The sequence below is a fragment of the Rhinolophus hipposideros genome (genome assembly GCF_964194185.1).
Source record: "Rhinolophus hipposideros genome assembly, chromosome: 7".
Taxonomy (NCBI): domain Eukaryota; kingdom Metazoa; phylum Chordata; class Mammalia; order Chiroptera; family Rhinolophidae; genus Rhinolophus; species Rhinolophus hipposideros.
The window spans coordinates 21,759,964-21,783,058 of NC_138053.1; the positions used below are offsets into that span (position 1 = coordinate 21,759,964).

The 23,095-nt window shown below is 36.2% G+C and overlaps 1 protein-coding gene across 3 annotated transcripts in view; it reads right to left on the reverse strand.

Annotated features, from left to right (window-relative positions):
- Positions 1-23,095, reverse strand: part of AP3S1 (adaptor related protein complex 3 subunit sigma 1) — a 64,610-nt gene that overhangs the window by 19,792 nt on the left and 21,723 nt on the right. For all 3 annotated transcript variants that reach the window (XM_081053139.1, XM_081053140.1, XM_081053141.1), the window contains exon 4: positions 6,536-6,607. In XM_081053139.1, coding sequence (XP_080909265.1) covers positions 6,536-6,607 — 72 coding nt within the window. The remainder of the gene's footprint in view (positions 1-6,535; positions 6,608-23,095) is intronic.

A 23,095-nucleotide genomic window follows, 5' to 3' on the forward strand; every position in this document is an offset into this window, starting at 1 on the left:
TGTGGTTTCTATATACCATTTCCCACTAAAAGGCATCAGCTCTGACAAGGAATGGCTGAAAACATGTCTTGAGCAGGAAATGAACAAAATGAGTCTGAAACATCTTGTACCAGAATACAAAGCAGATATCAAAGTCCATGGGGGAAAAGATCATGTCAAAAGGACTCAAAAGACAACCTGAAAAGATTCCCATTGGCCAACAATGGTACAATTTGAGCATCAAAAAGAATAGTATCTGTAGTTAGTTAAAATAAATCGATTATTTTAAAATTCAAATGTCACAAAGATACTAAAAAAATTCAACGATCATTTTTGGTGGGTATTAGTGAATCAAACTGTTGTGAAAACTGGTAAATAAAGGAAAATACCCTAGGATTTATCGTGCCTTTCCTATGTAACTATGCCTTTTAAACCCATCATCTCTTTCTTTGAATGGATTATTTTATTCAGTTCACACTTTGTGTACTGAATAACATTATCTATTTTAAATTACTACCTTTCCCCCTCCCAGTGTTGGTTGATCAAACTTTATTTATATTATTCCCCCTCTTTTAAACCAGAGATTCTACTGTTTGTAATTTCCATTAATGATGATTATCTTTCTCCTTGCTCTTTTAATCACTTAGTATTTGTAAAACAAATATCAAGTCTTTCTATCATTGAGATGCCTTCTTTTCCTACTTAAATGTTCTAATCATACCCTATTCTTTCTCCTTTCCCCCAGTTGAATAAGATAATCAAAATACTTTTATAATACATGTTAAATGTACCCTTCAAAGTCTCTTATCTTTTCCTTCATGTTTTCTCTCTCTTAATCTTTCAGTCCTGGGCTTTAAGGTTATTTCCTGAACTTATTTTTTACCTATAATTCAAGCCTCAATCTATCACCATCCTCTTCTTTTAAACTCCATAGGATGTATGACTTTGACAGCTGTGAATGGCTCTGACCACCCCTCCCTTCATTCCCTCCCTGCCTTCCCCAATGTTCAAGATGAGGGAGACTGTTTTTAAGCCGCAGGGAATACTTTTCCAAATTATACCTCCTTAAGTACTTTTTATCATTTTTAAATTTTAAGTGTTTACCCACCGTGTTTCCCCAAAAATAAGATCTAGCCAGACAATCAGCTATAATGCGTCTTTTGGAGCAAAAATTAATGTAAGACCCCATCTTATATAAGACCTATAATATATACTATATTTACTATAAGACCGGGTCTTATATTAATTTTTGCTCCAAAAGGCGCATTAGAGCTCATTGTCTGGCTAGGTCTTATTTTCGGGGAAAATGGGTATCTCCTCTAGAAGTTCTTTTTCATAGAGCATATGTTCTGATTGTTCCTAGTGTTCCTGTCTCCTATTGAAGTGGCATTCTTTTTCTCTGTTGACTTACTGGTACTTAGGTCTCGTTGCTAAGATATTCTTAATGGCTAGACATTTTTAGTTAGTGAAAAGAAAAGGAGCCTCTCATTCTGTGAACTGAAGTTTAAGGATAGGTGGTCAAACTCCTGAAGAGGTACTGGTCTGCAGGAAATCTCTCTGCTCTTAATTTTCCACTCTTCTAGCCTGAAGGGTAGGAAAGACATTTAGGCCTCCAATGCGATCCATCTCATCTTGATCACTGGGGAAGGCAGGGAAGGAATGCAGGGAGGGGTGGTCAGAGCCATTCACAGCTGTCAAAGTCATACATCCTCGAAAGCAAGCTCTTCGTAGACTCTTCAGCACTCTCTCTCATCTTTGCCCTGGGATTTGATGTTGTGTTGCAGTACTGGCAACAAGCTGGGGCCGCCCAATTAAAGCCACAGTGCTCAGGAAATGGGCAGGTAACCAAGCTGAGCAAACAAGCAGACCTTCCCAGCAAACCCACAGTGGACATGTAGTGTAAGAAATAAACCAAGTTACTCATATTTTATGAGTTATCACCACAGCAGATGTTTGCTGTGTCTGGCTCTATTTCTGGAGTTTGACTGTTGACAGTTTTCAAACCCTACCACTCTCCCTTCCTCCTTTCCCAGATCTGGGCAAGTTGATAAGCAACTCCAAGTGCTCCTTCCTTTGCAAGGTTCCTTTGCAAACCATGCAAGACCTGGCTCGTGTGTGGAAACCCTCATCCCAGCCCCAACCTCTAACCACATATAAACCCAAACCAAGCTGCTTTCCTTGCTCTCGCCAGAAACCCTTATTATAGGAATAATAAACTTCTCAGATCAGATCCTCCTGGTGTATGTGTGGTATCTTCAGTCTTTATATCCAAATCAATTCGGGGCTATCCCACTCCTTCAAGGTGACTACAATATTAGCCTATGTGACTGATACAGAAATGTGACTTACAGATTTGTAATGAGAAATTGGTAACAATCACAAAAAGCAAAAGATACTGGGTTAGGGGCTGGGCAGTAGGCCACATGGAAATGTATATTAGAAGCTACAAAGTTAGTGGTCCATGTTTGTAGTGGCAAAACATTTGGTAAAACTATCAACTGTGATACCCAGGAAAGCAGATAAATTTACCCATGAAAACTCTTTTCTCTCTGACATAGAAACTGGCGATGGTCCAGATAGTGGCAGCTTTGTCACCATGGATCTTACAGTAATAGTATGTGAAATGTAATCAACATAATGCTTGAATGAGAAATATTTTGATATTTGTTACTGCAACATAAACTAGGCCATCCTGATTGATAACAAAAGGGATATTCTTTACAACCTCCTCCTTTCATCTACCTAGTTGTGGTCCAAAGGCAGGCTGAGGGTTGTGGGCAAAACTTTCTGTACCTGCCCCTAAGAAAATATGAGCTGAGCCACAGAAGATTCCTGCCTATTGGAAGGTCTAGGGCTGCTTGAAAGTTGAAAATAGTCTTTCTTTCATACCGTGTTTCCCCCAAAATGAGACCTAGCCGGACAATCAGCTCTAATGCGTCTTTTGGAGCAAAAATTTATATAAGACCCGGCCTTATATTATATAAGACCCAGCTTTATATTATAGTAAAATAAGATCCGGTCTTATATTATATAAGACCAGGTCTTATATTAATTTTTGCTCCAAAAGACGCATTAGAGCTGATAGTCCGGCTAGGCCTTATTTTGGGGGAAACAGAGTAGAAGGGCTAAAAACAAGGCTAGCATTGTTTTAGACAGAGAATGTAGAAAGAGGGAATGTCTACTTCACTGGTCTCTGACTCTTAGTAACCTGAAGCTTTTGTCTCATTGCACTGAAAAAAAATTAAAACAACAGCTTAGCCAGAAAGAAGAGACATAGCTAATTTTGGCAGGTTCTAAAATAGAGACACATTATTGTGTGAAATGAACAGGCTATACACACTACATATTATATGATTACACTTTTGTTCTTTTAAGAACATATTTCTGTACTTATTTGTACAAAAAAAATCTAGAAACATACATACCCTGAAGTGTTAGTGCTAGTGTTAATTAAACAGGGAGGCCATCAGACTGAGGTGGTTCTCATACCTCAGCAGCCTATGTAAGCAAACCTAAACCTAAGCCTGTAAATGCTTATATTAAGAAATCAAAACCTAAGGACAACCAATCAGAAACAGCCAACTTCACTTTCCCAAATAATGTTACTGCTTAAGCTAGAGCCAATCAGATAATCCTTGCTTTGCTTCTGCCTCTTTGCTATAAAAGTCTTTCCCCTGGCACCTGTCAGTGGAGTACTCCTAACCACTTCTGGTTTGGCACTACCAGAGTTAAGTAAATTTTTGTTCAAATAAACTCTTACAATTTTTAATATGCCTCAGTTTATCTTTTTAACAATAGGCAATCTCTGAAATTGAGATGGCTTCTATTTATTTTCCTCTTCTCTGTATTTTCCAATTTTATCTAAAATGAATGTATGTTAATACAAAATAGAAGTTTTAAAAACATTGTTATGTCATGTATAGAAGTTATATATGAATAGAGCTTAATTTCCCTACTGAGAAAAACTTCTATCCTTTAGTACAATGTGAAAACTTTATTCTTACAGCAACATTTTACAACAGAATCATCAATTTTCTTAAAAAATTGCTAGATGTATTATATAAGTTAATGATCTTTGAGCAGTCATTTTAAAAATAGCTTTTTAAAGCATTTTTATCATGTACCAAAACATAATTTTGAATATTGTGAACACTAATGCCTAAAAATGACAAAAGTCCTTGTAAGTGTGAAAAAGCATAAGATATATTAGAGAAAAGAAGTAGAAAACTAAAAATACTCTTTAAAATATGAAGTTTAAGTTCTCTGTCCAAGATGAGTTAATACATGAAATCAAATAATTTAGTAAATGAGAAATATGATCTAGAGGATTGACTAATGATAAATGTATCCTTTCAATGTTCACAAATAAAATGCATTCCTTGTGCTCTAGCTTTGGTAGTGGTTATATTGTACAAAGTGTGATCAAACAATACAGTGACTGTTTAAATAAATAGTTTATTACAGTAAAAGGCACATTGACATTAATCCCCCTCAAAATACTCCTTCTCACTTTGAACACACTTATCCCATCATTCTTGCCACTTTCTGAAGCAGTTCTGGAAGTCCTCTTTCGTGAGTGTCTTTAGTCGCGCTGTCGTGGCTGCCTCAATGTCCTGAATCATGATGACTTTGGGGAAGAGCCAGAAGTTGTACGGTGTCAGAACCCATGAATAAGGTGGATGAGGAAACACTGTAATGTTTTATTTGACAGAAATTGCCATATACCAGAAGCGATGTGTGACACGGAGTGTTGTCATGATGGAGGATGATTTACGGCACACTTTAAAACACACCTCTTCTCAACGGTAGCTCACACCCAACTGACTGCACCAAACAAACTGAAACTTGTCACACACTGTTGCTAAGGTTCGATGCGCCACTTCCCATATTGAAGATCCTGGCCTTTCTCAGTCGGATGGTTCTCAGCAGCAGCACTCATCGTATTTTTTTTTTTTTAATCACAACAGAAAGGCTCCATGTCACACGTATCTGTCTGGTAGGGCAATTTCTGACAAACAAAAACATGACAGTGTGTCCTCATCCTCCTTATCACCGGATCTGCCACCATGAGACTTCTGGCTTTTCCGCAAAGTCAAAATGACCGTGAAAGGTAAATGTTTTGAATCAACTCAGAACATCGAAGCAGCCATGACAGTGCAACTAAAGACAGTCACAAAAGAGGACTTCGAGAACTGCTTCAGAAAGTGGCAAGAATGATGGGATAAGTGTGTTCGAAGAGAGAGAGAGTATTTTGAGGGGGACTGACAGTGTCTTTTACTGTAATAAATTTTTTTATTTAAATATTCACCGTATTGTTTGATCACACCTCGTACATTTGCAAAAATTTAGTTAACTGTATACTGTTTAAACTCTCAATTTCAATGCATATAAATTATACCTCCATAAAGCTGATTTTAAAAACTTTTTGCTAAAATTTTTGGCAGCTTATTTTCAGACTATTTTATTCAATGGCTTAATTATTCAAAACAATCTGTTACATTATTTAACTTAATACAGAAAAAATTCTGTTCACAGTAAAAGTGAAATCTCTTCCTTCTGAATTCTGTCTCACCAATACCAGTAATACTGGATAGAAGACTGAATCATTCTTCCTTTCTCTCACCTCCACCTTTCAATAGGCTATGGGGCCTGTCAAGTCTACTTTCTTTCATCCCTACTGCCTTAGTTCATTTCTTTCTGGACTACTGCAACAGACTCCTAATTGATTTCCCTGTCTTTAATCTCCCACCTACCAACCCGACCTATGAAAAGCAGAAAAAAAATCTTGGCCCCAAAACGTACAAAGAAATAAAAATGCCAATAAAAGCTTGTTTAAAAAAGATTAAACTGCTTCAGAATGAAGTCCATAATCCACGGCACTAAAGGCACTTCAAAATTAGGTCTCTTGACCAATAACAATCCCTCCCCTCCACAAGAAGCCTGTATTTTATATCTCTGCCTATAGAAACATCCTCTCCTTTTCTGTCTGTAAAACATCTACTAATCCTTAAAAATCCAGTTTAAATTAATTTCTCCCATTTTTACACACTTTCAGCAGAGGTAGGTGGTTCAGTTGTGTGCCCATTAACACTCTAAACATACTGTTACTTTGTTAATGCCACTGTTTCTTTCTCTATATGAGAATTCCTTTAGGACAGGGTATGAATCTTCTTTACTAGGCACAGTGCCTGGCTCATAGTAAAAAGAATTTATGAACTGAATAAGAAAAGGAAGGAAGGAAGGAAGGAAGGAAGGAAGGAAGGAAGGAAGGAAGGAAGGAAGGAAGGAAGGAAGGAAGGAAGGAAGGAAGGAAGGAAAGAAGGAAAAGAAAGGAAGGAAGGAAGGAAGGAAGGAAGGAAGGAAGGAAGGAAGGAAGGAAGAAAGAAAGAAAGAAAGAAAGAAAGAAAGAAAGAAAGAAAGAAAGAAAGAAAGAAAGAAAGAAAGAAAGAAAGAGAAAAAGACAGTTATTATTCATTAAATCCATTTTTACTTTGACAAATACAAATTAAGATTGTTCTTGATCAAAAGCTTAGATTTGACAATACAGAAATAGTACCTTGTCTACATGGAAAATTAAATCCAGTTCACAGACATTTTCAAAACATTTGTCTAATGTTTCCACAAATACCTAAAGAAAAAGGAAAGAGAAAAAGGTTAAAAATTTTTGAGGACTATGTAAGTTCACTTAAATCTATTATCTATAAGGCAGACAATTCTTAATTGTGAACTAAAACTTTTCTATTATCACATTTACTTTTTTAAATTAAAAAATTGTAGTTAAGTACAAAAGGAGTAATTACAAACTATTCTTCACTTAAACTACTTTTCAATGCATTAATATACAAAACAAACTAAACTTTGCTGAAAATAATGAAAAATTAGAGATTCTTAGCACCATTACTTTAAAAGCACTGAAATATACTCAAATCAAGCTCCCTATCCTCATGTGAGAAAAAAAAATAAAGCTTATTAGAAGTATTTATGTGTTTCCCTGAAAATAAGACCTAGCCGGACAATCAGCCCTAATGAATCCTTTGGAGCAAAAATTAATATAAGACCCGGTCTTATTTTACTATAAGACCCGGTCTTATATAACATAACAAATAACATAACATAAACCTAATATAAACATAACAAAACATAATATAATACCGGATCTTATATTAATTTTTGCTCCAAAAGATGCATTAGAGCTGATTGTCTGGCTAGGTCTTATTTTTGGGGAAACACAGTTATCAAGATAGACAGACACAGTCCAAGTCTCCACCACATCTAATTAGCCAGTAATTTCTAATCAGCAAATCAGTATAAAAGATCACTAAAAATTACTTATGGAAAAAACACAGACTTGGAATCAGACTTACCTGGGTTCAGACTTTGGCTCGAGTAACGTGCATGACTTAGTGTGGAAAAGTAGTAACTCAGCAGGCCTGGGTTGCTCAAACCCTACACATTCCCCAAAGCGGCCTGTTGTCAGACCAGCCCTTGGCTAGCTCCTAGGAACTGAGCCCTTGGAAAGCTCTGTTTGATTAAGTGTTTTATATGCCTGAGACCTTGGGCTACACCGTAGCAGTCTGAACAAACACCTTGTGCTACCAATGTCATTTATGGCGATCATCTCTGAGGTTCTGGAGCTTAAGTAACCAAGGTCAGTCACACAGGTTCTTCCTGCCTATGTGACTGACCCCCAATCAAAGTCCTGAACACACAGGCTAAGGTGAGCTTCCCTGGTTGGGAACATTTTGCACACGTCATCATATACCATTTTGGGGATCTGTGTGACTACAATGGGAAGGGACACCTGGAAAACTGCAAATGGTTTCCTCCAGACTTTCCCTCATGTGCCTTTGATTTTACTCTATATTCTTTCACTGTAATAAACGCTCACCATGAGCATAGCAACTTCTGAGTCCTGTGAATCCTAGCAAATCATTCAGATGGTCCTGGGGACCTCTAACACAAAGTATCAAAAATTAATCTCGGGCCGTCCCGTCGTCCCGTGGCTCAGGCGGTTGGAGCTCCATGCGCCTAACTCCAAACGCTGCCGGTTCGATTCCCACAGGGGCCAGTGGGCTCTCAACCACAAGGTTGCCAGTTCGACTCCCGCAAGGGATGATGGGCTGCGCCCCCTACAACTAGCAACAGCAACTGGAGCTGGAGCTGAGCTGCGCCCTCCACAACTAAGACTGAAAGGACAACAACTTGACTTGGAAAATAAAGTCCTGGAAGTACACACTGTTCCCCAATAAAGTCCTGTTCCCCTTTCCCAATAAAATCTTAAAAAAAAAAAATCTCTTAAATTCCACCTTACATAGTTGTCAATATCTATTCTATTTCTATCCCCACTAGCTTTCTCAATGGTAACTTTCACAGATAGAATTACATAAAATTACGTACAATTTGTCATCCAAACTGGGGGCTATTAAAAGAGAGCCGCTATTAATTATTATAATAATAGTATGTAATGTTATCATAATATAATAACAGCCTGGAACAACAGGTGTAAACCAGGACTGCTCCACGCAAATTGACATGTGTGGTTACCCTATTCATAAGTGATCTTACGAGATAAAAAGTAAAATCTAAATAGTAGGCTTCTTGATATAACTGCTCTGACCTTCAGGCCAATTTACACAGATCCACGATCCAAGGTTACTTCCTGGCATCAATGAAGACAGGTAAGACAGGTGAAACAATGTAGATATGTAACCAAATGGCTATAATCAACACTGTCTTAGACCAGGGGTAGGCAAACTTCTCTGCAAAGTGCCAGACAGTAAATAGTTTAGGCTTTGTGGGCCATACAGTATAGCATAAAAGCACTACCTAAACAAATGAACATGGCTCTGTTCCAATTAAACTATTTACAAAAACAGGTGGCAGGCTGGATTTGATCTGCAGGCTATAGTTTGTTGACCCTTTACTTAGAGTCACTAAGAGAAATAAGAGGTCTGTAACCAAGAGTATACAGTTTTATTCATAATTTTATTTATGAGAAGAAGTCAAGTTATTAGGATGACCAAGTGTGGGGCATACACGAGTCAGCCTCAAATGAGTTTGTAGTTTATTTCAATTTTGTGGTAGGTAGAAAATAAGTATCACTGAGGATCCACCCAAACTACAAACATTTATTTCTCCTCAAGGCCTTAGTGACATGGCCCCTGGAATGACTTTATTCATTCTATTTCTAACTAATTCAGGTTCATTTTCCTTCTTGTTATAACAGATTCTTGTTATGAGGATTGAATGAGATAATGCTGCTTAAACACAGAGTAAGCCTTAACAAACATTAATTTCTTGAGGAAACAAAGAATCAGAGTGAAAAACAGAAAACTTTTCCCCTTGAAAAAGAAGAAAATATTTACTTTTCAGAGAGTTTAGCTTGGAAATGGTCTGAATACCAATTTATAAAATCACAGCTAAATAAGTTATGGGAAATAAAGCCATTTAAGTTCCACCCCCCTTCAGTAATGTTTTTACCAAAGTATTACATATAAAAAATATACAAATCACAATAATGTGTAACATGATGAATTTTCACAAAGTAAAGGTATCTGTGTAACCAACACCCAAATCAAGTCTTACAATATTACCAGCTCCCCTCCCTCTACCCCATAAGTCGCTGTCATCATCAAAGGTAACACTACCCCCGCTTTCTGACACTATAGATAATATTTTGCCGATTTCTGAACTATATTTAAATGGGATCATACAGTATACAACCTTTTGTGACTGGCTTCTTTATTATTATTTTTGTGAGATTCATTTGTTAGTACATAATACAACAGCTCATTCATTCTTGTACAGTATACCATTGTATTATTATACCACAATGTATTTATTCATTCCATTATTTACAGAAATTTGGGTTGTTTCCAGTATGGGGCCATTACAATTAGTATTGCTAAGAACACTAGTACACATGTCTTTTAGTGAACATATGTACACATATCTACTGAATGTGTATCTAAAGTAGAATTGGCTGGGTCACAGAGTACCACATATTCAGCTTTATAGACTGCCAAATAGATTGCAAAATAATTATACATATATTTACACTCCAAATAGTAATATATGAGAGTTCCCACAGTTCTACATTCTTGTCAGCACTTTATGTTGTCATTCTTTTAATTTTAGCCATTCTTCTGGCTGTATGGTAGTATGTCATTGTGATATTAATTTGTATTTCCCTGATAGCTAATTAGGTTGAACACCATTACATATGTATCAGCCATTTAGATATCCCTTTTTCTGTTCAAGACTTCTGCTCATTTATCTACTGGTTTGTATATTTCTTCTTGATGATATACAGTGGTACCTCGGTTTTCGAATGCCGTTGACGAACATTTTATGGATCTATGGTATCATTAGATAGTAAAATTCATGCCAAATTTGCAGTTTTAGAGGTTAATTTTAAAGGTTTGGAACGGATTGATCCATTTTGCATTACTTTTTATGGGGAAACCATTCCTCGGTTCTCAAACGTTTCAGAACTCCAACAGTCTTCCAGAACGGATTATGTTTGAAAACCTAGGTACCACTGTAATCCTTACATATTCTAGATGCAGTCCTGTCATATGTACCTATTACAGATATCTTCTCCCACTCTGTAGTTTGCCTTTTCATTCTCCTAACAGTATTCTTAGAAGAACAGAAGTTTTAAATTTCAATAGTATCCAATTTATCCGTTTATTTTCTTTTATGGTTAATTTATGTCCAATTTAAGAAATCTTTACCTACAACAATGTCAAGAATATATTCTCCCAGAAGAGAACAAAAGCATTATTGTTTTATTTTTCATATTTGGACTGAATCTATCTGGAATTGATTTTTATATGGTGTGAAATGGATCTCGTAAATATAAAATTATTATTAGATTATTAGACTTTATTTTTTCATGCTTACTTTTTTCAGTTCCAGTGGTTTGAATATCCATATACAAAAGACATCCTTTTTTAACCATTAGGAGTTGACTATCTTGGTGAAAATACTGCCTAAATGATTTCCCTTCATTTACCTATGAAAGATCAGTGGAACCAGTGAATGTGCAGATTATGTTGAACAAAATAAAAAAAAATGTCTTGGTACCACTTGTGAACTATGGAATGGCAAAAAATATTGGCTGCCTATAGAGGCAGTGTGGTATAGTGGTGAGGAAACCAGAAAGACCTGCCTTCAAATTCTTGCTGTGTTGCTACCTACCTATGTGAGCTTGAGCATGACTTAACTCCTCCAAATATCAGAACTATGAAATGGTGATAAAACTACTTACCGTTCTGCATTATCTTAAAGATTTACTTAAATGATTTAGATAAAGTGCTCAGCACAGTGCCCAAAACATTTAATAAATGGAAGTCAGTATTGTTTATCTGTTGCTCAATACATGCTATTATAAAATTAAAACAGAAATAGAAAATTCTAATTCTGCTAATAAATACTAACATAAAAACAAGGTTACTACATGCTGAGGCTGTGAACACTTTGTGATTTGCTTGTTAACTTAAAAGGAAAAAAGGTTGTCAATATTTAAACCAGAACCATACCACCTATGAAAAACGTGAATATTTTTTTAAAAGTACCCTGCAGCAAAATGTCATTATAACTACAAGTTCTTAATTTAGGAAAAGAACTCCTAAAATTTAATGCATTCAAATGGTAAGTTTGGTTAAAAAAATCAAAGACCCTCTTCAAAAAACTTTCCATTAATTTTCTTTTGAATTTAGGAAAATTACATTACTTAATATAACTAGAAATCTAAAGCTCCAAGGTATAATAGATACCCACTGCTGATGTGTTACATGGACAAGGCCAATAAAAAACTATTATCTACAAACTGAAGTAAAGACATTAAGAAAAACAAATTAATGGGCCATGGAGTTCTAGCCAGACCAACAACAAAAAATAATAAAGTTGCTGTTGCACTATATTTCACAAGGAGAAAGATTTATTTTAAAATCAAAAACTAGTCGTGAATGGTAAATAGCACCCTCTTGTGTTTCATTTTTAAAATAAAATAAAGTTTAAAGTCAATTTCAATATAACAGTTATCTACTAAATAGCTATTCATTAATCTCTGGCCTCAAGGAATTCAAAGGCTAATGGGAGAAAAGTTACTTTTAATTTACTAAGAGAACCGTATTTTAAATTTTCCTGCATTTTAATAATTACCTAATTTTCCAAAAATAAATATAAAAGATAGAGATACTCAGAAAAATGCCACATCCACATATAAACAGTTTCCCTTCCCCATGCTCTTCTATCAACAGAACTTCCTTCTGTTTCCTTTATCTTTAATTACAAATATATTATGTCCAGGCCACAAAGGACGACAGGAATCTATTATGAGGCAGCTTAGCAATTAAGAGTACTTAAGAGCCCTTACGAGCACAAGCTTTAGCATGCCTCTATTAAAGTTCCAGTATAGCCTCTAACTATGAAATCTAGGGCCAGTTATTTAACTCTAAGCCTCAGTTCCTTCACTTGGGCATAAACATAGCACCTACATCATAGGGTTGTTGTAGTGATAAAAATGAATAAATATAAAGGGCTTAGAACAGTGTGTCACCAAAAATAATATTCAATATGTTAGCTAGTACTATAATGCCATACACATACAGAAAAATAAAAATGCACACTAGGTAAAATAAAAATAGATGCCACAAAATATTCTTAAGCAATATCACTTATTTAGCACACACACCCCCACCTCCCTTTTAGAGTTTCTACGTTAAACAATAATTTCCTTCTGGGTTTGGTGACTTTGTTAAATTTCAAGAGGAACTGATCCTACTATTTGTAATCTATAATATTAAATGAAGTATATAAATGTGAAACTGACATGTTATAAGATAGGGAAAGTCTTAAGCCCAAGAATAGGAGGCATACATTTAAGAATACTAATCAAATGCCAAGAGATCTAAAAGAATTTATTTTCTTAGTCAGCATCAAAATGTTCTAGAGATACTGGTTTAGCTCAAACCAAGAATCAAAGTATACTGCTAAAAAAAGTACCAATAAAGCTAGGGAAGACAGACTGAACTTAAAATCAGATCAATTACCTTTGAAGAAAAACTAGTACCCTCTTCTAGATACCCTCTCCAATATGTACCATTGCACGTAATATTCAGAATCTTGAAGGTATGGTGTGTAAGGTGTGTACAAGGTCTGACAATTACGTTCGCGAACTTGCCACCGTGCACTTACACTGGCAGCACTGTACACACAACTCGGTGAGGTTTCATAACCTTGTATATCAGTGTCTCACAGCTGTGTTTGTGTTGACGTGTGGCACTCGACTCAGCATATGACTGGATTCTGGACTAGGTTTCCACTAAACCTGACTTGGACACTAATGTGACAATGATGACAATCTTAGCAAAATCAGAGACATTTATTGAGCATTATTACAGGCACTTTCAGATACTAAACTCTCAATTTAAATATGAAGAAAGGAAGGGTTGATGAAAGGACTATCTTCTAAATTCATGTCGCAATAATTCTGAAAGGGATCATATCAATGACTGTTTTTCTCAGAAATAGAAATAAATCAGAAATAACTGATTTACTTCTCTTACAAAAGGTAAATATGATAATGGCTAGCATTTATACAGTATATACTATTAAGGCACTGCTATTGTTCCAAATGCTTTAAATAGATTATTTTATTTAATCCTTCACAGTAATCCCACAAGGCAGGTATTTTTATTATCAACTATTTGCAGAAGAGTAATCTAAAGCAAAAAACTACTAACACAGGTAGTAGAGTCCTGATTAAAATCCACAAAGTCTCATTGCAGAATCTACATTCTTATTCACTAGGAATAATCCCTCCAACAAGAATAAAAAAACAGTACTTTATTTTTAATGTAGTAAAAGTGATTATTTAAATAATTTGGAAAATACAGAAAAGCATAAAGCACAATTTTAACTTTCCATACTACCACCCACATTAACACACTACAGTGCAAAACAAAGACTGCTTGTACTATGGGAAATTTATTTACGTTGTTGCCCCTCCATTAAAGTGACTTATATGTGATTTGTATGTTGAATTTAGAAGTCTAAGAAAGAAACAGAGTTTTGAATTTGTCAGGCTAATACAACAAATATTAATTTTAAAAATGAAAGTGGCCTCTGATTATTTCTTCCTCAGCACACAAGCTACTCATGAAAACATTTTTTTTTAAATGTACATTGACTTAAATTGTTAGAACTGCATTTAAAGTTCCAAACAAAAGTTGATTTTAAAAATGGTATTTGGCCGGAATTTTCTAATCAGGATGGCGGAGTAAGTTAACACTGTGCTCATATCCTCTCAGCACCACATCAATTACAACTAAACCACAGAACAACCATCATTAAGAATGGCCTAAAGTCTAACTGAAACAAAGCCCTTCAACTAAGGACATACAGAAGCCGCGTCGAGACTGGTAGGAGGGGCAGAGACACGGAACAGGCTGGTCCCACACCCTAGTTCCACACCCATGTGTGACCATTAAAAATCGGAAGGGATATCTCGGCCGCGGAGGTCCACCCACGAGGAGCAAGGGTCCCCAAACCTACACCAGGCTCCCCAGCCCAGGGTTCCAGTGCCAAGAAGAAAAGATCCCATACCTTCTGGCTGTGAAAACCAGCAAAGATTGTGGCTACGTGAGACAGAGGGAGGCTGCAATCCCAGGCACTCCTCTTAAAGGGACCGCTAATGGACTCACTCGCTCTGAGCTCCAGCACTGGGACAGCAGCTTCAGTGGCACCAGGAACATACGGGGAGAAACTGAAATATCTAGCTTCAGGGTAAGGGTTGCAGGGGCAGCTTTTTCCCAGATGGAGAAGCCAGCGGTAGCCATTGTTTCTTTGTTGAGCCCTCCTCCTCCCTGCACGGAGACGCCATATCTGAGTCTCCATCAACTGGCTATCACCTTTCATCTCCCTGCTTTAGTGATTCCCGGACACCCTGCCCCACCAAACTTTTGGGCACACCCAGGCAGCTTCCAGTAGCTATACTGTACAAAAATCCTATCTTAGCTCATGCTGCAGACTTTCCTAAAATCTCTCAAAGGTTCACAAAACCCAAACAAACAGCATGTGGCTTCAGCGTGTCCTGTACCTCTGGCTGAGCTGCCCTAAGCCCGGCACTAGCGACAGCTGACCTCAGTTGAGGCTTGGCCTCTCGAGGCACCTCCACACACAGGGTGGGTGGTGGCCATCTGCAGATTGCTTTGTGGCTCATGCCAGGTGGCCCTGGGCTGGGCACAGGTGACGGCTAAACATGGCCTGCAGTGGGTACCCTCCCAGGAGGCCTCAGGATTGGCAAACATGATGGCCATGTTCAGACCAATCTGGAGCATCAACCAGCCAACTCCGAGGACAACACACCCACAGGGCAGACTGGGCAGGCACCGGAGCCCCACTAAAGCGAAGCCTGCTCTGTAGGGTGAGGCTTTACACCACAGCTCCTCCACTGTTGTCACGGCCAGCCCTCACAACCAATCAGCCTGAAGGTCAGTCCCTCCCACTGACATGCAAACAGCAACCAAGGCTCAATTACAACAGGAGGGCACACACAACACACCCAAGGGACACATCGAGAGCACCCAGTTCTGGTGACCAGGGAGACTGCTCCACTGGGTCCCACGGGACACCTACTAGATAAGGCCACCCTACTAAGACCAGGAAGCTTAGCAGCCCTACCTAACACATAGAAACAAACACAGGAGCCAGCCAAAATGGGGTGACAAAGAAACATGTCCCAAATAAAAGAACAGAACAAAGCTCTAGAAAAAGAACTAACAAATGGAGACAAGCAATCTACCAGTTGCAGAGTTCCAAACACATAAGGATGCTCAATGATCTCCAGGAGAACTTCAACAAAGCGATAGGAAACATAAAAATGAAGATAGAAAACATAAAAAAGAACCAATCAGAAATAAAGAATACAATAACTGAAATGAAGACTACATTAAAGGGAATCAACAGATTAGATGAAGCAGAGGATCAAATCAGTGATCTAGAAGGTAACAAAAAAACACACAATCAGAACAGCAAAAAAGAAAAAAGAATTTAAAAAAACGAGGGTAGTTTAAGAGGCCTCTGGGACCACATCAAGCATATCAACATTCGCGTCATAGGTACGGTACCAGAAGGAGAAGAGAGAGAGCAGGGGATTGAGAACCTATTTGAAGGAATAATGATGGGAAAATTGCCTCACCTGGTTAAAGAAATAGACATACAAGCCCAGGAAGTGCAGAGTTCCAAACAAGATGAATTCAAAGAGGCCCACACCAAGACACATCATAATTCAAATGCCGAAGGTTAATGACAAAGAGAGAATCTTTAAAGCAGCAAAAGCAGTTAGTTACCTACAAGGGAGCTCCCATAAGCCTATCAGCTGATTTCTCAACAGAAACTTTGCAGGCCAGAAGGGATTGGTATAGAATATTCAGTGATGAAAAGCAAGGACCTACAACCAAGAGTACCTAGCAAAGCTATCATTTAGAATTGAAGGCCAGTTAAAGAGCTTCCCAGACAAGAAAAAGCTAAGAGTTCATCACCAGCAAACCAGTACTACAAGGAAGGTTAGAGGGACTTCAAATGAAAAAGAAAAAAGATAAAAAATATGAATAATACAATGGTAATAACTCCGTATCTATCAACAATTATTTTAAATGTAATGGATTAAATGCTACAAGCAAAATATGGAGTGGTTGAATGAATAAGAAAACAAAACCCTTACATATGCTGCCTATAAGAGACTCACTTCAGATTGAAAGGCACATACAGACTGAAAGTGAAAGAATGGGAGAACTATATTTCATGTAAACAGAAATGAAAAAAAAAAAGCTGAGATAGCAATACTTACACCACACAAAACAGACTTTAAAACAAAGGCTGCAACAAGAGACAAAGAAGGACCCAGTAATCCCACTTCCGGGGAATTATCCAAAAAAACTCAAACACTGCTTTAAGGGGACGTGCGCATCCATATGTTCATTGCAGCATTGTTTACATTGGCCAAGATGTGGAGGCAGCCTGGGTGTCCATCAATGGATGAATGGATAAAGAGGAGGTGGTACATATATAGAGTAGAATATTCTCGGCCATAGAAGGGAATAGGATCTTGCCATCTGCTGTGGCATGGACGGACCTGGAGGGTACTGTGCTGAGTGGAGTATTTCAGACAGAGAGAGACAGATGCAATGTGATTTTGCTTATATGTGGAATTTAAAGAATGAAATAAACAAACACACAAAACAGAAACACTCATAGATACAGAGAACATTTTGATGGCTGCCAGATGGGAGGGTGTTTAGGGGTAAGTGTAAAAGGGGAAGGAATCAAGAAGGACAAATTGGTTGCTACAGAGTAGTCATGGGCATGTAGCGTATAGTATAAGGAATATAGTCCGTAATAACTAGATGTGGTATCAGATGGGTACTAGATTATCGGAGTGATAGATGGGAGGGGTTGGAGGGCAGAGTAAAAAAGGTGAAGGGATTAAGAAGTTACAAAACAGTCATGGGGATGTAAAGTAAAGCATAAAAAATATAGTCAATAATATGGTAATAACTACGCATAGTGCCAGGTGGCTCAGAGGTATCACTCGTTAAATTATATAAATATCTAACCACTATGCTGTACACCTGAAATTAATATAAACTAATACTGAATGTCAAAACAAATTAATTTTAAGAAGTCTAAACCTGCCTGTCCTATACGATACCAATGACCACGTAAAATGTAGCCAGTCCAAATGGAGAAGAAATGTTGTTAGTGTATAATACATGCCGGATTTTGAAGATATAGCAGGAATAAAGGCTGTAAAATAAAAAATATAAAAATAAATCGTATTTGGCCTTGAAAGACATTCTACCTACAACTGAACATGGTACAATTGTTATTTAGAGCACTAATTTTAAACCAAAATAAAATGAATAAAAATCTTAGAAAGCTTTTCCTTACAGAATTTCAACCAAGAAATACAGAAGTCATGACAGAAAAAAAAAAAAATCACCATTTGGCAAATACCACAGTAATAATTCTTTCAGGCAAGAATCATCAATATATGTTTAAAATTAATGACCAAAAATATGACTATAAAAAGGGTATTTACACAGTTTCAAAATTATTCTTTTTTACTTTTAAGCAAAAAGGGAAAATGGAAGTTTACAGTAAACCTGGAAGGCACCACCTTAACCAAGGAATCAGAATAAATATCACAAGAAATGGAACAAAATGACATCATGTGCCTCCTAATATGATGCATTGAAAAGGACATAACATCGCTTTTGTGGTATTCTTGCCAAAAATACATAACCTGAATTTAATCGTTAAGAAACCCATCAAACAAACTCAAACTGAGGAATATTCTACAAAATAACTGGCCAGTACTCTTCAAAAGATCAAGGTATGAAAGACATAAATAAAAGATAAAAATGAAGAACAAATACAGAGTAAAGGAGACTTGGGAGACATGAAAACTAAATGTGGTATGTGACCTGAATTGAACGCTGAAGGAAAAAAAAATGATATTAATGGAACAATCAGTAAATTCTGTATAAGGTCTGAAGATTAAACAGTAGTACTGCACCAGTGTTAATTTCATGATTTTAATCGTCGTTCCGTGGTTATATGCAAGATTTTAAATTTGGAGAATCTGGGTGAAGAGAGTGTAGAGAAGAACTCTTTGTATTATATTTGCCATTCGTTTGTAAGTCTGAAATCATTTCAACATGAGACGTGTTTTAAAAAGGTTAAAACAATAAAACAATTTGAAAAACCAAGCTCAAAGGGTACTCACTTCCTCTAGCCCCAATTCCTCCCTGAAAACCTACCATACTACACTGGAAAATAAAGAAGTCACCTTAAATTAAAGGAAACACCATAAGCTGAGTTGTTTTCTCTCTCTCAAACCTACTTTGAAGGGAAACAATTTAATTTTAAGTTGCTTCCAGCTCCAAAATTCTGACTTTAAGTACCTGAGTTCCAAAATACCTCCTTCAACATTACTAAGTAAATAATGACAATGTCGACTACATTCTAGGCTCTATGCTGACTGCTTTATATACATTAGCTCCAATTCTTACAATGCTGGCAAGAGAGGTATGACCATCAGTACCTACGGACAAAAAAATTGGGGATGGATAAGGCTATGTCATTTGCTCAAAGTTATATAACTGTTGGATGACAGAGCCAGTATTCAAATCCGTGCCATCAGTCTCCAAATGCCAATCTGACACTATCATGCCTCCTGAGAGGACTGCTGAGATAACAAAACATGTAAATTAGAACAGTAAGTATCACCAAATTTGTTAGCAAGATTTATCATGAAGAAGTAGCAATGTACCTAACTGAAAAGTAAATTTTATATTTCCAATTATTGGAAATTAGACTTCTCAACAAGAAAATAAGATAGGAAAGAATCTTAGGAATCCTCACTCTCTAACAGTATCTAATTCAAATTGTTTACAGAAATATTTTTTGCTTTCCCACATATATTTAAGAAAAAAAGTTATTGAAAACGAAAAGTTCTAATACTCTGGTAATACAGTATGGTGTAGCAAGCAGAATTTTCCTAAAATGATCCTGGGCACTCACTCTGGATTGCCTGGAAAATAAGCCAGCAGGGCCAGGATTCTCTTTCTCCAGCAGGACGAACTGAACCAGAACTCATCTTTCCAGGGGATCAGGGGTTTATTCCCCTGCCTCCCTTCCAATAAGGGAGCTGAAACCTCTCACAGTCCCCAAGTGCTAATCCGCTGAGTTTCCCAGATAATTCTCCAAATTTCAGAGCCTAAACCTACGTAGCCTAAAGCTTTAGGCTATGTGTACATCACCCCACTCACAAGGGTGATTTCATGCCTGCCCCTATAATAGAAGAGAATGATGCAGGTCGGGGCAAGGCTTCCACCGGCACACCATTCTGTCAGGCAGCACCCACCTCGGCGTAATTGCCTATGTGACAGTGGAAAGATTAGGAGATCTCCCCTTACCTAACTATTCTTGGCTTACGTGTTTCCCCAATTTCTTACCACATAACTCTATCACCATAGAGTAGAATTCATCCTAAGCCATTACACACATACAAAATATTCACAAATTCATTTAAAAATGAAAAAAAAGCTAAAAGTATTTCTTTATCCAATTCAGTTTGTATACTAATTAAATAATACTTTATTATGTCTTCTTTGTAAATACATGCTTTAATGATAGTATTAGTTAAAAACTACAGACTGCTCCCTGTCATTCTTTTAGCCATGAGCTTCATGTACAACGTCTTGTTTTCAATACCTGTACCTATCCTATGAGTTGGTATTATTATTATTACCCCCATTTTGCAGATGAGGAAAATTCGGTTCAAAGAGGTTAAATAACTTGCCCAAAGTTATATAGCCAGTACAAAGCACAGCTTGAATGGTTTTAGCCACTACTAGTTTGCTTTAATTCACTGACCTTTCGCAAGGTCTGTAGGCAGCACACTGAAAGAAGCACACTTTATAGATGAAAAAATTCAAGGTGTGTAAAGATTAAATGACATACTCAATCTCATACTAAATTAGCATTAGCAGCCATAAACAAAATAATTTCACAAAAGCTAGTCTAATGCTCAGTACCATAGTAATGAAAATGCTACACATGGAGCTCAAGTTCATATGCATATTCTAAAACCATGGTCAACACATACCTTTCTATACCTAAAGAAAAGTTTAGCTTTTAGTTCTCAATTTTTCCCTAACTACAACTGAACAAGACTGATGCTGATATAATTACAATATGTGGTACAGAAAACAACAGAATTTGGAATTACCTACTGAACTTTTATGCCTCCATTATCAGCTTGGGATAATAAATTGAGGACAATATGACTGCTTATAAATAACTCAAACAATCGACATTAATATTTAATGAACTTCTATTCTCACTGTGTAAATATTTTAACATTCCCAAAGAAGATATGCTACAACAGAACGGACTAAAAAAAGCTAGCTGTCAGCTCTTAAATTTGCTTGTATGGCAGTCAATATCACACTAAAATATCAGAAACAAAAAAGGATCGTCTTTTTTTCCAACTTATAAAGAATTAAAAAAAAGAAACAAAAGAAAACATAAGCTGATTATTCAATTTGATGATGAGGAATTTACTAACAATGACTTCTCCTAGATTTTATACAAGATATAATGTCAAATCTGGGATGACATATGCATTTACACAAAATTTTTGCATAAAAATAATATGCTTCCATGATGATTTAAATGGTATCATTTTTAACATTCAAAATACCAAAATTAAGCATATGCTTAAGAATCATATATTGATGTTTATATTTTCTTGATCCATTCTCTAAAGAATAAGCAAGACCAAGAGGTTTTGATCTAAATTCTTAGCTTATAATTTTCCATGTTTGCTTTTTACATTATCTGGTCTCAAAACTAGAGGATGGACAAAATAAGAAAATCAGTTCTAAATAAGCTCTGAATAGCTGTTTCACGAAACAGAAGCAGAAACAGTAAGCTTTTCCATCTTTGTTCACTCAACCAATGTTTTTAAGTGACTGACTCATACATGCTCAGCACTCTCTCTTAAGTATTGAGTGATCTGTGGTAATCACAGGGGAAAGACAGCAACTACAGAACTTCCGTTTCATAGTAGTGACAGAATTAGACCCTGTAAGGTAAATTACAGAACTTTTCTTTTTTTGTGACATGATAGTTCAACACCATGTGATAACTCAATAGGATCTTGTAAAAACAGTTCTAGCCTACATTAGTAATGGGAAGATAATACAATTCTCCTGAAATTCTCTTATCTATGTCTTATATAAAATCAAGACAAATTTGAAATATCAAGAATCAACATTTCAACAGTAACAGCTACAAAATTTTGCAAAACATAAGACATAGTTTCCACTTGCCACAAACACATAATAGAATTACTTCAGATGTGATAAAGAATATTTGTTCTTTGACAAGTTTCCATACAATTCCCTTCTGAAGTATAACAACTATGCTATCATAACCATTAAGATGAACCACAGCATCAAAATAATTATCAATGATAATCCTTAAATCTCAGGACACAAGTGTAAAATACTTCTGATTTGCCTCTGGGAAAATTTGTATTGGTTTTAGTCTTTCTTAATTGCAATATTTCTCTTTAATAAAATAGAATGAATTTGAAATGGATTACATTTCTGTTTTTCCTCTTATAACACTAGTAGCCATGTCAAGACAATAAAAAAGCAGTGTTTTGGAATATTGTGTGTATCTCTATCAGTCTCTTCAGCCATTGATAATTGAGAGAGAAATATAAGTACAGTTTCAGATTAAAAAACCGTGTTTTAAAAAATACAAAGCTTCTTTGAAATAATGGTATAATGAATCAACTACTACTTATTATGTAAGATAAATCAACAAAAGTAGTAATTAACCAAGTTAAAAGGCAATGCAGTATAGAGTTCTGATCAACCCTGAACTGTTACCAATACATGAATATGGAAAAGTTGGCTTCTCTTTCTTCACTGGAAAAGCCTTTGGGAAAATAAAACACAACAAAACTTAGCAGTGTTGCTCAAGTAATCCCAGGAGAAAAGGAAATATATATCCAAGGTCTTGAGGAGTATCTACCTCAAGCTCAAAAGTCTCCTCTTAAAGCTTTAAATATTACATAAAATTTCTATTCTACCTCATAATATACATGTTTATTTATCTTAATATATACATGTTTATATTGAAAGTGTCATTTCCTCACCACCAATTAAAAACAAATACAAATTTTCCTAGAGGCAAAGGATTTCTTTGTGGTTTCATAGAACTCAAATACCTAATCTAGTTCTTCCTCAAAACCCACTTTAAGAATTATGGATTTAGGAGTAATCTGGCATATTAACCTTTACTTATCATATGTCTTTTCTTTCTTTTAACAATATTTGATACTGAAAGCCAATATTTGATACTAGCTACTTCTAATATTTTTAAGCTATAGTACTCATAATTATTACCACAATTTTCTGCTTTGATTAATTTCTCATTTACTTTATAACTAACTAGATCTCAAACCATGCCTCCTTGTTAATTTCAAAAACATGAAACTTGTTTGGCAAAGAAAACTTCCTTTTGACAT